At 51.2% G+C, this 15898-nt stretch overlaps 1 protein-coding gene across 1 annotated transcript in view; it reads left to right on the top strand.

Moving 5' to 3' along the window:
• Positions 1-11411, top strand: part of ULK4 (unc-51 like kinase 4) — a 246189-nt gene extending 234778 nt beyond the window's left edge. Inside the window, exons 35-36 of the mRNA XM_081105862.1 lie at positions 8607-8692; positions 11212-11411. Of these exons, the coding sequence (XP_080961988.1) occupies positions 8607-8692; positions 11212-11275 (150 nt within the window). The 3' untranslated portion in view covers positions 11276-11411. The remainder of the gene's footprint in view (positions 1-8606; positions 8693-11211) is intronic.
• The last annotated feature ends 4487 nt before the right edge of the window (positions 11412-15898 follow it).

Here is a 15898-nt window from a genome sequence, read left to right as displayed (position 1 = left end):
GGCTTGTGGGAACGACCGGCCGCTAGCAACGAAAGTAGTACCCACAGGAGGCGGCACTGTGTTGGCACCTCCGCCAGCCCCCTGCGTCCTGTACTTTTGAGAGTCGCCTCAGCCGTGAGAGGTTGTCCAGGAGTCGCTTGGCCATGAACACAGGCCCGCGGGGAGCGTGCCTCCTGTCGATGGCAAGGAGATTCCTCTGTGGGTCTCAGTGTGTGGCCAATGCTCTCTGCTCACGTAGCTCGAAGGAGAAGTAGGTGAGCCACCATTTGGCTTTCGGGCAAGTTTAAATGGAAGGTTGCAGGCCACACTGTGTGGTGGATACAGTGGGGGCTTCTGAAGGAAGGTTGGTGTCCTTCTCAGTGTATACGCTTCAGTGGCCAAACTTGGGGAGAAAGGAGAAATTCACGCCTAAGGATCATTCAGTTCAAAGCCACTTGGAACCTGAATATTGCAAACTTAACTGATTGCAGAAAGCTGGTGCCGGAGGACAAAACAATTTAGCAAGGCGAATGGAAACTCTTGTCTTCTCAGAATTACCCAGATTTATCTTTATTCACATCTCATTCTGCAGATCCAATCAGACGTATAAACCAGGTGCGTTCCTCGTTGTCTTTCCATTTCCCTGTCCAAGGACATCTCGGGTCCTTTCGTTCTCTAGTGACTAGGGGGTACGCTGCGGTGGACTTCCGCACACAGCTTTTTACGTGGACATTAGTTCTCAGTTCACGTGGGTGGGTATCCAAGAGTATAATTGCTGGGTTGTAGGATGAGGTTGTGCTTAATTTCATGAGGACTTGCCAAACCGTCCTCCAAAGCGCCGTGCTGCTCTGCACTCCCACCAGCAGGAAGGGGGACTCGCTGTGGTCCTGCTGGCATCTGTTATCGTCTGTTACCGTCAGTTTATGAAACGTTAGCCTTTCGAATAGGTATGTGGCTGAATTGCACTGCAGTTTTAACGTGTTTCCCTGATGGCCAGTGATATTGAGTATCTATTCAAGAGCTCATTTGCCACCTACATATCTTCTTTAGTGAAGTGTCTATTCAGATTTTCTGCCTATTTTAAAAATTTGCTTGGTTATTGTTGAATTTTAAGAGTTCTTTATAAGTTCTGGATAAAAGTCCTTTATCAGATACTAGAGGCCTGGTGCACGAAATTTATGCACTAGGGGTGGGGGTGCGTGAGGGGTAAGTCTCTCAGCCCAGCCTGCGTCCTCTTGAAGTCCAGGAGCCCTCGGAGGATGTCCAACTGCCGTGGAGGTGGGAGAGGCTCCCGCCACCACCGATGTGCTCGCCAGCCAGCCGTGAGCCCGGCTTCTGGCTGAGCAGTGCTCTCCCTGTGGGAATGCACTGACCACCAGGGGACAGCTCCTACGTTAAGCGTGTGCCCCCTGGTGGTCAGTGCACATAATAGAGACCAGCCATTCTGCCGTTCGGTCAATTTGCACATTAGCCTTTTATTATATAGGACTAGAAGCCCGGTGCACAAAAATTTGTGCACTCGGGGGGGAAGGAGGGGTCCCTCAGCCCGGCCTGTGCCCTCTCGCAGTCTGGGACCCCTCAGGAGATTACGCCCTGCTGGCTTAGGCCTGCTCCCGGGTGGCAGAGGGCAGGCCCAATCCCTAGGTGCAGCCCCTGGTCGGGCTCAGAGCAGGGCTGATTGGGGAGTTGGGGCACCGCCCCCTGTCATGCACAGAGCAGGACGGATTGGGAGGTTGCGATGCCACCCTCAGTCACGCTCAGGGTAGGGCCGCTTGGGGGGTTGGGGCACCGCCCCCTGTCACACTCAAGGCAGGGTCGATAGGGAGGTTGCGGCGCTGCCCCTTGTCATGCACAGAGCAGGGCCAATCAGGGGGTTGGGGCACTGCCCCCTGTCATGCACAGAGCAGGGCCAATCAGGGGGTTGGGGCACTGCCCCCTGTCATGCACAGAGCAGGGCCCATCAGGGGGGTTGGGGCTCCGTACCCTGTCACGCACAGAGCAGGGTCGATCAGGGGGTTGGGGAGCTCCCCCCTGTCACGCACAGAGCAGGGCCCATCAGGGGGTTGGGGAGCTCCCCCTGTCACGCACAGAGTAGGGCCGGTAGGGGAGTTGGGGCACCACCCCCTGTCACACACAGAGCAGGGTGGATCAGGGGGTTGGGGCGCCGCCCTCTATCACCCACAGAGCAGGGCCGATCAGGGGGTTGGGGTGCCCCCACTCTCACACTCAGGGCAGGGCCGATGGGGAGGTTATGGCTCTACCCTGTCACACACAGAGCAGGGCCCGTGGGTGGGGGGGGGGGCAGGTTGGGGCACCGCATCCTGTCACACACAGAGCCGCAGGGCGATCAGGGGGTTGGGGAGCTCCCCCGTATCAGGCACAGAGCAGGGCTGATCAGGAGGTTGGGGCGCCTTCCCCTGTCACAAACAGAGCAGGGCCAATAGGGAGGTTGTGGCCCCGCCCCCTGTCACACACAGAGCTGCAGGGCGATCAGGGGGTTTGGGCACTGCCCCCTGTCACGCTGATCCCAGTGCTGGGAGGCCTCTCGGCTCTGCTGATCCCGGTGCTGGGAGGCATATTACCCTTTTACTATATAGGATAGAGGCCTGGTGCATGGGTGGGGTGGGCTGGTTTGCCCTGTAGGGTGTCCTGGATCAGGGTGGGGGTCCCCACTGGGGTGCCTGGCCAGTCTGGGTGAGGGGCTGAGGGCTGTTTTCAGGCTGACGGGTGACTGAAGCTCCCAACTGCTCCTTTTTTTCTTTCTTTTTTTTTTTTATTCTGGGCCAGCTTTAGCTCTGGCTCCAGCTCTGAGGCCTCTGCTGCTGAAAGCAGGTATCTGGTTTGTTTGGGTTCTATAATCGAAACAATGTATAACTCCAGCTCTGAGATCCTGGCAGGCTGAAAGCAGGTTTCTGGGGTTTTGTTTAGCTTCTATATTTGTTACAATGTTTGAAACTGCAAGCTCAGAGGCTGGCAAGGCAGGCGGGGAACGTTGGAGTCCTCCGTCACTGAAGCAAGCAAGCCTCATGTTCGCTTCCAGCTGCCTGGCTGCCGGCCGCCATCTTGGCTGGCAGTTAATTTGCATATCTCCCTGATTAGCCAATGGAAAGGGTAGCGGTCATACGCTAATTACCATGTTTCTCTTTTATTAGATAGGATATGATTTTCAAATATTTTCTCTCCCAATCTGTGGCTTCTCTTATTCTCTTATCAGTAAGTATTTTACAAAGAACAAAGTTTCTAATATTGATCAAGTCCGGCTTGTCATTTTTTTTTTCCTTTCAGGGATCATGCTTTTTGTGATGTATCTAAAAACTCATCAACACACCCAATTTCACATAGATTTTCTCCCATATTTTATTCTAGAAGTTTCGTGTTTTACATTCAGATCTGTGATGCGTTTTGGATTGTGTTTTATGTAATTGTAAGAAATGTGTGCAGGTTCATGTTTTTACACATGTGCCTCTGTGTCCTAGCATCATTTGTTCAAACGCCTGTCTGTCCTTCACTCGATTATCGTTGCTCATTTGTGAAAACGATGTCTGGGCTCTCGACTCTATTCCACTGACCTCTGTAGCTGTCTCTCTACCAGCCCCATAGCATGACGGTTACCATAGCTATATAGTGAGTCAGTTGGTTCCTCCAACTTTATTCTCAAAATTGTTTTAGCTATTCTAGTTCATAAGACTTATAGATTTAAATTTTAGAATCAGCTAGTCTATAGCTACAAAAAAATATCCTGCTTGAATTTTGATAGGAATTGCTGTAAACCTAGATTTGGAGAAAATATCTTTACTATACTGGGTCTTCCAATCCATGAATATAGTATGTACACTTGTTTAGGTTTATACCTTTGAACTTTGTCAGAACTTGCTTTGTGACCCAGCATACGGTATATTTTGAAAAAGCTCCATATACACTTGAAAAGAATATATATTTTGCAGTTACTAGGTGGGTGTTTTTCTCTACATATATGTAAATTAGGTCAAATTTGTTCATATTTTGTATAAAACTTTTATGCCCCTGTTGATTTTTGTTGGCATGCTACTGGAGAAATTGAAAGGTATCCTACCATAATTATGGATTTGCCTAATTCTCACTTTGGTTCTGTCATTTTTTTGTTTTGTGGATTTTAAGGCTGGTATTAGATATAGAATTTAGACTTGGTATATTTTCCTGGTTGATCGATCTTTGAATAAACATGAAATGTCTCTGTCATTATGATTATTGCCTTAAAGTCTGCTTTGATAGTAGCGACACCAGATGTCTTTGGCTATTGCTTGTGTAGCATATCTTTTACATTAAGCTATTCTGTGCCCTCCTATTTAAGGTATTTTTCTTGTAAGCAGCATATACTTCTGTCTTACTTTCTCTATATCTAGTTTGAAAATCTTAGTCTTTTACTTGTAGTATTTGTTAAATCTACATTGAATGTAGATATTAACATATTTGGGTTTACATTTATCATATTACTCTTGATTTCTGCTCTTGTTTTCCTTTCCTCTTTGGCTTTGCATTTGTCTTGCTCTTCTTTTTCTAGTTTATTAACACAAAAGCTTGGATTATTGATTTGATACTTTTCTTTTTTAATATAAGTACTTAGTACTATGAATTTCCCTTTAAGCACTGCTTTAGCTTTATCCCACATATTTTGGTATATTACATAGTCATTTAATTTCAGTTAAGAATATTTTCTCATTTTCCTTGGGATGTTCTCTTTGATCCTAGGATTATAAGGAGTGTGTTATTTAATTTCCAAGTGATCGGAGATATTTCTGTTATCTTTGTTATTGCTATTTAATTGATTATGATCAGAAAAATAATTCATATGTTTTCAGTTCTCTTAAATTAACGTTTGTTTTATGGCCCAGAATATTGTACATGTTGGTGAATATTCCTGGATTCTTGGGGGGAAATGTATGTTCTGCCATTGATGGGTTTAGTGCTCTACAATGTCAGTGAGATCCAGCTCATTGATAGTGTTGTTCAGCTCTTCTACATCCTACTGATTTTTTGTCTACTCATGCTGTCTATTACTAGGAGAGTAATTTTTAAGTTTCTAGCTGCAATTGTGGACTTGTCTGTTTTCCTGGTTTTGCTCTGTGAAACATACACACTTATTATTATAACTTCTTGTTAACAGAATCCTTTTATCAAAATGTTATATATCCCTAATTTTCTTTGTTCTGAAGTCTACCTTGCCTGATTGTAACGTAGTTTTCTTTTGATTCATATTTGCATAGTATATCTGTTTCATCCTTTTATCTATCATACTGTATACAAATTAAGTTGTTTATAGATAGTATATACTTGGGTAATATTTTAATCACTCAAAAAATCTCTTTTATTTGCTGCATTTAGATTGTTTCACTTAATGCTATTCTTGATATGTTAGGATATAATCTACCTTTTTATTTGATATCTGTTTTTCCCCCATTTTTATTTTTCTTTCTTGCCTTTTTATAAAGCTCTTTAACTGTTTTTACATTTTATAATCTATTATATTTTTACTACCTAATGTATATTTTTACTATCCCTGTGTAAGGTTTTTTTTTAGTGGTTGCTATTGGGATTATAAAATGCTTTACTTTTCACAGTCTTCTTATAATCATTAATTGTAATATTGAAACCATAACACTTTATAGGCTCCTTCCCCCTTAATGCTTCAGGGTTTTTAAAATATCTATATACAGCAGCACCTCATCAGACAATTTATATGTTTTGCTTTTCTATCGTCAAGCATTATTTTAAAGAAAGAGAATATTCTGTTACGTTTCTTCAGATATTTACCCTTTCTGATGCTCTCCCTTCATTTCTGACGTTCCAGGTTTCCTCCTGGTATTATTTCCTTTCTCTCTGCAAAACAACTTTTAGCAATTCTTTTAAAACAGTTCTGCCTCCATTCATTTTCCTTCATATGAGAATGTCTTTATTTCACTTTAATTCCATAATATTTTGCTAAATATAGAATTCTAGTTTGGTAATTCTTTTAGCACTTTAAAAGTGTTTTGTCACTTTCTTCTGATCTCAGTGTGAAGAGAAATCCACAGTAATTCAAATCATTTCTCCCCTCTAAGTAATGCATCATTTTTTTTCCTGCATGCTTTCAGCATTCCTTGGCTTCAAGTTTGATTATGAACTGCTTGGGTGTGGATTCGTTGGATATCTTGTTGGACATTTTCTCAGCTCCTTGCATCTATAGGTTCATGTCTTTCATCACACTTGGACTAGTGTTAGCTATGATTTCCTCAAATACCTTTGCATCCATTTATGCTGTTCTCTCATTCTAGAGCCCCAGTGACACAAGCCTTTTGTTATTGTCCTACAGGTCCCTGAGGCTCTGTCCTTGGCGTTTTCAACATTTTTTCCTCTGTTGCTCAGATTGAATCGTTTCCATTGATCTGTCTTTAAGTTCGCTGCCTCTGTCCATTCTGCTGATGAGTCTGGCTTTTTATTTATTTTTTGTTAATATATATTTTTTGGTTCTCCTTTATATTTTCTAATTTTTATAGTCTATTTTATTTTAATACTTTATTCTGTTTTCATACTGTTCTATTCCATTTTAATATTTGTTTCAAGGGTGTTATAGTCTATTTTAATACTTATTTCAAGTGTTATTGTTTTAGCATTTTTATAATGCTTTAAAGTCTTTGCCAGATATTTCCAACATCTGTGTCATTTTCTTATGCATTGTCTTGTCTCATGTGAGTTGAGACCTCTGTGGTTGTTTGGATGCCCACCTTTTGGATTTTATCCTGTTTTAAATATTACATTATAAGGCACTGTGTCTTGTTGAAACCCTACAGAGACTATTGATACTTTTATTTTAGTAAGCAGTTATGTTGGTTAGGTTCAGGCTGCAGCTTGGAATTATAAGTTCAATATCAGATTCAAAGCACTTGCAATGCTGTTCGGATCTCTCTCGTGTTTCCTCCAAGGGTCAGGCTGGGTTTTGAGTGTGCTGTTTGGACCAGTTCCACGCAAGCACAAGTTAAGGGTGAGCCTAGGAATTCATAAACTAATGGGGTTGCTTTCTCGAGCTCTTCCCGGTTCCCTGTGTCTCCCATTCTCTGTCTGGCCATACCCCACTGACTTCCACAATTGTCGTATCTGGGCCAAGCATTGGGATGACAGAGAAGAGAGTTTTGGCTGCCGCTGTTGCCGTCCCCACCGTCGTTATTGCCACCAGAACTGCTGGGGCCACAGAGAGCTGAGGAGAAGGAAGGAAAATACCCGTTTCATCTCTTCTCTCTGAGCTTTGGGTTTCCTCTCCCTTCCCCAAGCCTGGCTTCTCCGGAGCTCTCTCCTCGCCCACCGTGCTCACTCCGGGGGTTGGATTGGTTGAGTCCTGCTGGCCTTCCTGGAAGGAGAGAGGTGGATCCAGTGTCCTTCCCCGCCTGCCTGTCGCTGTTTGCTTCTCACTGTCCTCCAGTAGCTGTGCTGTGCACTCTGTCCAGGTTTCATAGTTGCATTCGGAGGGAGAGCAGGGGAGCATGTCCCTTCGCTCTCAGCCAGAACTGGAGTCCCTGATATTGTTTACAATTTTTATTTTCTAATTAACTTGTCTTTATATGCAGGACAACAGTTGGTGGTGTTCATAAGAGTCCCATTAAGTGGCCAAATCACATAATTTTCCATTAATTCTTTTGGCTTTGTTGATGCCTACATTTATGTCCATTTCACATGATGCTATTTTGGTCCCTTCCTTTGATTGTGTGATTCTCACTGTATTTTCCATTTGCACCTTCTGACTAGCCTTGCGAGTAAATGCAGTCTTACTGTTTCTTTGGAACCTGTTGGGCGATTGTTTTGGAGCGCACAGTCCCATGGGAGGGCTGGGCAGGGCAGTGGGTGTGGGTGCAGCTCAGCGGACCTGCATGAGGCACATTTTGGGGAACCTCCCCGAAGGGCCTGGCTCACCTCAGGCAGAACTGAACCACAGCCAGCTTTCCCCAACAGCAGCCTCTGGAGCGCACCCAGTCGGGTGTGATTTCAGGGCATTTACATGCAGCTCTTTGAAGATGCAGGTCTTTGCAGCAAGCGCACCCCATGCAGCTGAGCTGGCAGCTGGACGAGGCTGGGAGTGGGGTGGCGCAGGTGCAGAGTCCACCTGCAAGTTTAATGACCCCCGTGACCTTCCTGTCCCTGTGGCTAAGAAATTTCAGCCTCTTCTTAGAACTGGGCGATAGCAGTCCAGCCTGGGCTGCTACGGTCAAGGGGAGAGGACACTTGAGCAGGGGGTCACCTGAGGCCAGCCTGGGGCCCTAGGTCCTGCCGTGGTGACGCCTGGGCCTCCCTGAGCCCCGGTGACCTCACCTGTAAAACACACTGCAGCTTACGTGCAAGGCGAGGCTGTGGGAAAGAGGTGACAGACGCGCAGGAGACGGCAGAGCCTTCTGAAAGTCCGGTGCCACCGGAGGCACCCCACCGTGACCGGGCACATCCCCCGCCCGTGACTCCCCAAGGGTCCCCACCGTCTGCCTCTGTCCCCATGGTCAGCAGCGTCCTGTGGGGTGGGGCTGAGGCTTGCTCCCCAAGGCCACAGGTAGCCCGACACTCGGGGTGCCCACCCAGTGGGCTGAGTCGGGGCTGGGCCCACCAACCACTGTCCTCTCCCGCCTTTGCAGGTCACCTCCAACGAGAAGCACCTGGAGAGCCTGAAGGGTGCGGGCAGCCTCCTGCGGGCGCTGGAGCGGCTGGCCCCGGCTGGCGGGTGAGTAGGCCCAGGAAGGGCCAGTGCAATCTATTGGGCTCAGCAAACACTGACCCACTCTTTTCTCTCCGCCTGTCCCCCCACTCCCTCTCCACACCAGGGACCACCATCTTCCACTCGGTCATTGCCACTGAGGTCCCTCCCAGCGTGGGAAGCATGGTCGCTGTGTCTCTATCCCCTGGGGACCCCCCCACTGTCCAAATGAGGGGTGTCAACAGGAAGAGGGATAAAAATCAGGATATCTTAGCCCCCCAATACCCCATCTATAGGGGATAGAGGTGAGGAGGGGAGTGGACTATGACCAGCTGGGAGGGGACAACAGGTGGGAGATGTGATGAACCCCATAAGGTGGTCGGTAACCAGCCTGTGTACACGCACCCCCATGCCAGCCCGGGCCACAGGCGACGTTACCGCCACCTGGCAGAGGGACTGGAGGTCAGCGAAGGGCTGGGGTCAGAGCTGACAGCTCAGCCTGCCCCGCAGCACCAGGCTGCCCTGCTTGGCCAGAAGGAAAACCTGGAACCTAGAGAGCAGAGCATGTGACTCCCAGAATCGGAGTGTGAGGTTAGCTCTGCCTCCACTCCCCAGCTGTGCAGTGTCTAGAACTGAGGGGCAGACCAGGCAGCGCTGTCACCCAGGAGCGCCAGCCCCACCGTCATGCGGATGCTCAGCGGGGTGAGGGCTGCAGGGAGGGTTCATTCTGCAATGACACGCACCCCCTGCTCCCCTGAACTTGAGAGGTGGTGGCAGCTGGTGGGCGTCGAGCTTATACTGTTTATGTGAATGTTAGTGCCAAGTGACAAAGGGAAACACAGGGATAAAGAGTTGTCCCCAGGCCTTCATGCTTCCCGCCCGCTGGCCCTGTCTCACGGCTCACGGCTCACCGGTGTGGCGGCACCGAGCCTGGCAAGTGGTGGGGCTTGGGGGGTTTGAGGAGTGGTCAGTGAATGCAGTGACCCCTCCTCCCTCAGGCCACATCCCCGTGCTGAGGGAGGTAGCCAGAGGTGTGGGGGCCACAGTCCTGAGCCCCCCTGCTGTCCGTCCCCATCCTGGGCAGAAGGCCGCACCTCGAAGGCCTTGACTGCACTATTTCCTGGTAGCTGTCAGCACCACAGGGTTCTGTGAAGCCTGTTCTCGGTGCTTTGGGATGGTATTCATTTGAAGAAATACATGTGATTGCCGCGGCGAGTCTGTGGTGGAGGCAGGGCTCCCTCCATCCTTTTGTACTTAATCCTGGTTGGGTGGGGGAGGGGGACACCACCTCCTGGGCTACCCGCCCCCCCATGGTTCCTGTGGGTGAGGGAAGGGCAGGCCGACGTGATGGGAGTTCCCCGCCTCACCATGGCAGCCCTGGTGTGAGGTGCAGACAAGGACTCGGGCTGTGCACACAGCCACCCCCGGGGACCCCAGCCTTGAGCAAACAGTTTAGTGGCCGGCTCCTGAGAGCCCTCCCCAGCTGCCTGTGGGACCCTCCTAGCAGGCCCTCAGTCTGCCTGCGGGTCCAGGCCAGTGCGGCCTCAGGATGCACCTAAATCTCGACCAAATGTCAAGTGAGGCTCAGGGCTCCGTGGGGCTGGTGGCCTCCCCCGCCCCCGCCCCCGCCCTCGCCCCCAGCACTCCAGGCAGGTGGGAGGTTGGGCTTTGCTGAAGAAAGGCTTTTCTAATGGTGACCAAGGAGGGAATGGCAGTGCTCTTGGCTCTGATTGGCTCTGCCACAGGTTGACGTGCCCTTTGCTAGTCACTGAGCCCTCCGGGGCGGCTCAGTGGGCAGGGCAGACCCTCGGGACCTTGGCTGCGCAGCCCCGTCTCCTGCCCTGTCCCCCGGGGGCCCACCTTCTATGCAGCCCCCACCTGATTGACAACAGCTCTATTTGTGTGCAGTGGGAGGTGCCACAGCTAACTGCATACTTCAAGGTGAACATTGCTGTGTGTCACTCTTTCTTTGCTAACAGTTGTTGGCGCACAGGCTTAAATGTGTCTCAATTTGCTCCGGTAACAGTCTCCATGTTAAGCTCTTAATTGCACATCCACACCTGTGGGAATAAGACACCCAAGACTCATGGCTGATGGGCCAGCCAGTGGCAACACGGAGCAGGAGAGTCAGCCTTTGGGGGGGTCTGGGATCTTCGGTCTTTGGTACAAGTCAGCTGGAGGCAGGCGCTGGGCAGCCCCCCCCCCCCGCGCCCCCCCGCGGGACCCCGTGGGACCCGGGCCAGGCTGAGCAGGGTCTGGCTGCTGTCTGACTTGCCTGACAGCTCAGCATCAGTGCACCTGGCCCAGGGCGTTCAGATGCTGAGAGCTGGTGGGCCAGGAGCTCAGGCCTCGATTAGGGGTGCTGGTGGGGCCAGTTCTGAGCCCCACTGGGGGTGTGGCTGACGGGTTCGCACCTCAGCCTGGGAACACGGTTTCTGCGCCTCTAGATACTGCGGAGGGGCCGCCCTCGGAGAAGCAGCTGGTGCATCGGACACCAGCCCCTTTGAACGAGGCGGCTCTTCAGCCTGACTGTGTCTTCCTCACAGTTCGTCTGCCGACAGTGCGGTGGCCTCCTTGGCCCTGGAAATCCTCCAAACCGTTGGACACTAGGCGAGAAGGCACCGAACACAGGCCCAACCCCGGCTGCACAGGCAAGGCCAGCCGCCGACACGCTCGGCACCCCAGCCGTCCCCGCACCCAATAAAGCCAGCTGACGCCTGAGCCTGCGGCTGCGGTGCTCTCCCTCACTGGGCCCTGGAAACCGCCTCCCCATAGAGCCTCGTCCTGGGGGCACCCGGGAAGCCAGGTTTGCCCCTGGGCTCAGAACGTCCTTTCCGGTGTGGCGCGGGCCAGCCCACCTGCGGAGACGGAAGGCAGCGCCCACCCAGCCTTGGGAAGGGTTAGCCTGTCTCCCCCCACTTTGACCTGCCTGGCTGTCCTTCCTCTCAGGGACACACTGAGTCCCAGAACCCCCTGCAGGCACAGGCCGTTAGGAGTTTGCCTGCAGAAATGCCAGTGCTCCAGGAATGCTGGCTTCCGGGAAGGTCTGCCCATCAGGGTGGGTGGATGGCATCCAAGTACAATTGTCCCCCCAACTTCTACCAGTTACTCCCAAATCCTTGAACCTCTTCAGCCTCTCCCTATGTTCCCTCACACACATGCCAAGAACCTCCTGTGAGCGTCATGCCCATGAAAACATTTGGTGGACAGTGCAGAGGTGTTGGGCCGAGGCATCTGGCCTGGAAGGTGGGACGGGCCCTGGACAGCTCAGACCAGGTGAGCAAGTGGATGCATCCCCTGGTCTCTGGGGCCTCAGTGTCTGATCTGCAAAAGGAAAGGGCTAGACCAGGCCAACAGCTGCTGCCCTTCTCTCCGCTGTGGGTCTGCACCGCTCAGAGAGGATGCGCCCCTAAAAACACTGCCCCTGCCTGGGTGGGGCTGTCCCCTGCAGAGCGGGTGGGGCAGGCAGAGGTCGTAGGCCCACTGTGCCACAGTGATCAGGGTAGTTTGCCAAGTTCATTGGGCTTTATAAAGAAAGCAGCTTGTGCCAACTCTCAAAGGCATGTCTGTCAGTCCCCACCACAACCTGCGAAGCAAGCCTTCTCCGCTTCCTTTCAGGCCATCTACTGCTTGGCTGACCTCAGGACTGACTCCATAGCCCTGTGTCCCCTGTGGGTGTCCAGAGCTTGAGCTGTAAACAGCTGGGGTGTAAGAGGCTGTCCCGTCCCGTTCACCCCCACCCGACCCCCCCAGCAGCAGGCAGTTTCGTTTGATTGCTCATAGCCTACTTCCTGCCCGTGGTGAGGAGGCTGCGTCCCCAGGGGGCTGGCCTGGCTGGAATGGCCTGTGTTCCTGGGTGGGGCAGGGGTGGGGTGGGGGTGGGGGTGGGGTAGGGGTGGGGAGGGGAGCTAACACAGGGAGCAGCCAGAGGCCTGGCCCTTGGCTCCAGGGCCCAGGGAGCAGGCACAAGTCTCCCGTTTTCCCAGACAGCCTGCTCCCTCCCTTGATTCAGTTCCTGGGGAACCACCGAGTTCTGGGTCGAGAGTCCTCGGAGAAGGACTTTCAGAGAATGGAAAAGCGACTCCCCCCTTTCCATCAAGCAGGGAGGAGTCTTTGCTGTTGAAAGTAAGATAGGTAGGATTTAGCGTTCCCAAACCTTGCTGAGTTGACCATGCCTGGCCTTGAGCCCACAGCACGGCGTTTGAGAAAAGGGCATCTCGGTCGGCAGGAGGCAACGAGATGAAGGTCCCAGCAGGGCTACTGCCCTCCAAGGCGCTCAGCCCAGGGTGCCGGCACTGAAGCTGCCCATGCCGAGCCTTGTCCCGTGAGGCCATGTCCTTCTGACCTAGGGGATCCTTTTTGTTCTCACAAAGTGTCAAACAAGCAGCAGCCGCAGTACAGTGGAATCGAGGTAGGGCAAGAGCAGGCTGGCTGGGCGGCGGCCGAGACCCTCCCCTTCCTTCTCCAGGCGAGAGGCCCATGCCCTCGTCTTGGCTTCCCGGGATGGCTGCAGTGCTGAGAAAGGGCTGGCCCCTAGCCCGATTGGAGCTCACAGGCTTCTGACAGCGGTAAGGGGCCCAGACCCAGGTACCTGCTGGCTTCCCCTTCCCACCACCTCCAAGCCTCAGCTATTTGCTCGTCAGCTGACACACCACTGGGACTGGTGTCACTGAAGTCGGCAGCCGAGAGCACTCGGGCGGGGAGTGGCTGCACAGGACCTCCGCCTTCCCCTCGACGGACTGCACCCTGACTCCTGCCCGAGAGGAATGCCCGAGGACGGAGCCTGTGAAGAACCGCTGGTGGCTCCAGGGGGTCAGAGGGGAAGCGAGAGTCATGGGGGCAGCTGAGGTGGGTCTGCTGGGCGCCGCGACAGAATTGACTGCCCGGTGGTTCTTTGGACGCGTCCAGCTCCTGGCATTCCTTACTACATGAGGTTTTCTGTTACCTGACGAGGTTCCAGGTCAGCTCTGACTGTAGTGTAGCTCAGGCTCTTGTCCAAGGAGAGGAGCGGTCTCCCTGCCTCCACTTGAAGCACGATGCCCGTCTCCCTCCCTCCCCTGGCCACACACACAGGACGCAGAAATCAATCTCTGCAGTAACTGAGGTAGGAGCCTAGGGAAGGAGGGGGGAGGAGCTACCAACGCCCAAAGGAAGGGGCTTGGCCAGGGAGGGTTGTCTGGAGTGGGATGGAAACAGACTGGACAAAGGTTAGGAGGCCCCATTTAGGCTCCAGCTTCGGTGGAGCGGAGGAGAGGAGTGTGGGAACAAAAGCGAGAGGCCTGGCCTATAACAAGGGGCCGGAGTGCTGAGGGCCGGAGGGAGACTGGCTCACAGCCCACTCTGCCTCTCGGAGGCGTCAGGGAGGCCCGTCACCCCCCCTCGCCTGCTGAGTGGGCACCACATAGGAGTGAGGAGAAAAGGAGACACGACCTTTTCTGCCCCACCCTCCCCCCTCCATTCTGTAACCTCCCCCCTCCATTCTGTAACTGCCCTGGGGGGCTGATCCACTCAAGTCAAGGAAAGCAGTGCGATTCTCACCTGCTGGAACAAACCACCACAGCCATCTACTCAGCTTTGCTAATTAAACCAAACAACCAAGTCAGATCTTGTTTTTATTACAGTAACCAAAACAAGAATTAAAAAGCTTATTCACCTCAAGATCTTTCACTGTCAAGGATTCAAATAACCAGATCAAGGTCTCATGTCTAAAGCATCTACTCCAACATGAGGCGTCACTCTTCCGCTCAGTGCAGTGGGATCAAATGTCCTGTGACCTCCATCCCCAGGTAACCACTAGCCTGATTTGTGTAAGAACCTAAGACAGCCGTGGGCAAACTACGGCCCCCGGGCCAGATCCAGCCAGTTTGAAATGAATAAAACTAAAAAAAAAAAAAAAAAGACCGTACCCTTTTATGTAATGATGTTTACTTTGAATTTATATTAGTTCACACACACACTCCATCCATGCTTTTGTTCCAGCCCTCCGGTCCAGTTTAAGAACCCATTGTGGCCCCCGAGTCAAAAAGTTTGCCCACCCCTGATCTAAGAACTCCTTGCTTTTCAGTTTTCCCATCCATGGATGAGTTCCTTAAAATAGACTGCCCGTAGCCCTTCAGTATGCATTTATGACTTTCTTTTGTTTAATATTATGAGATATAGTCAAACTATTGTGTAAAGGTATCATTTTTAACTGCAGGATGGCCACTCTCATGTATGAAGGGAGCGATTAATGGGCACGTGATCACACAGTCCCCTACCAGTCATATTGGACCGTGAGGCAAAAGAAAAATACCGATACTGTTTTTATTTAAAATTGATAGTTTGTTGGTCGTGGTTTTTCTGAATTAACTTCAATTTTATCCAAACGGCCACCCACAGAAAATCAGAAACAGCCCTCCCTAAGCACAAACCACACTTTTAAAAGACCAAATCACAAGTCTTAACAGGTCTACTGACTCTGCCCTAAGGGAGGAAAGCTGGGAGACCTACCGCCAGGATGACGGGCTCACCTGGCAGTAGCTGGAAAGGCCCATTCTGGGTCTATGTTCAGATAAACATCTACACTTAAACCAACTTAATTATCCGTTCAAAGGGGAGCTGAAGGAATTCCCCTCTCCAAGTGAGTCAGACTTAACTTACGTGAAGGTGCTTGGGGTCTAAAGCCCAGGTGGTTAATTCTTCATTCCTAGAACAGTAGGTGTGGGGCGGGGAATTCCTATTGGCTTCAGTTTTGCTCTGTGCAGCCCAAAGAGACAGAGGCCTTCTGGTCACTTGGGCAAGATTACACAGAAGCCAGGTGAAGTCTTGGCCACAGGGTCTATGCCAGCCGTGGGCAAACTACGGCCCGTGGGCCGGATTCGGCCCATTTGAAATGAATAAAACTAAAAAAAAAAAAAAAAAAAAGACTGTACCCTTTTATGTAATGATGTTTACTTTGAATTTATATTAGTTCACACAAACACTCCATCCATGCTTTTGTTCTGGCCCTCCGGTCTAGTTTAAGAACCCATTGTGGCCCTCGAGTCAAAAAGTTTGCCCACCCCTGGCTAAGCCCAGTGTCCTTTAGTTGGAGAAGGTGGAATCTCGCCTCTCACACAAGGTCAGAATCCGTGTTCACGGCTGAAACCACTGTTGGTGCCACTGCTGGAGAAACTTGGCCAACCTGCCCATCCAAGGTAAAGGCTCCACCTTTGCCCACTGAGTTCACTGTGTACGCGAATATACTGGTTACCC

The sequence above is a fragment of the Myotis nattereri genome, assembly GCF_964212035.1.
Source record: "Myotis nattereri genome assembly, chromosome: 14".
In the NCBI taxonomy this organism is placed as follows: Eukaryota; Metazoa; Chordata; class Mammalia; order Chiroptera; family Vespertilionidae; genus Myotis; species Myotis nattereri.
This window is presented reverse-complemented; position numbering and strand designations above follow the sequence as displayed.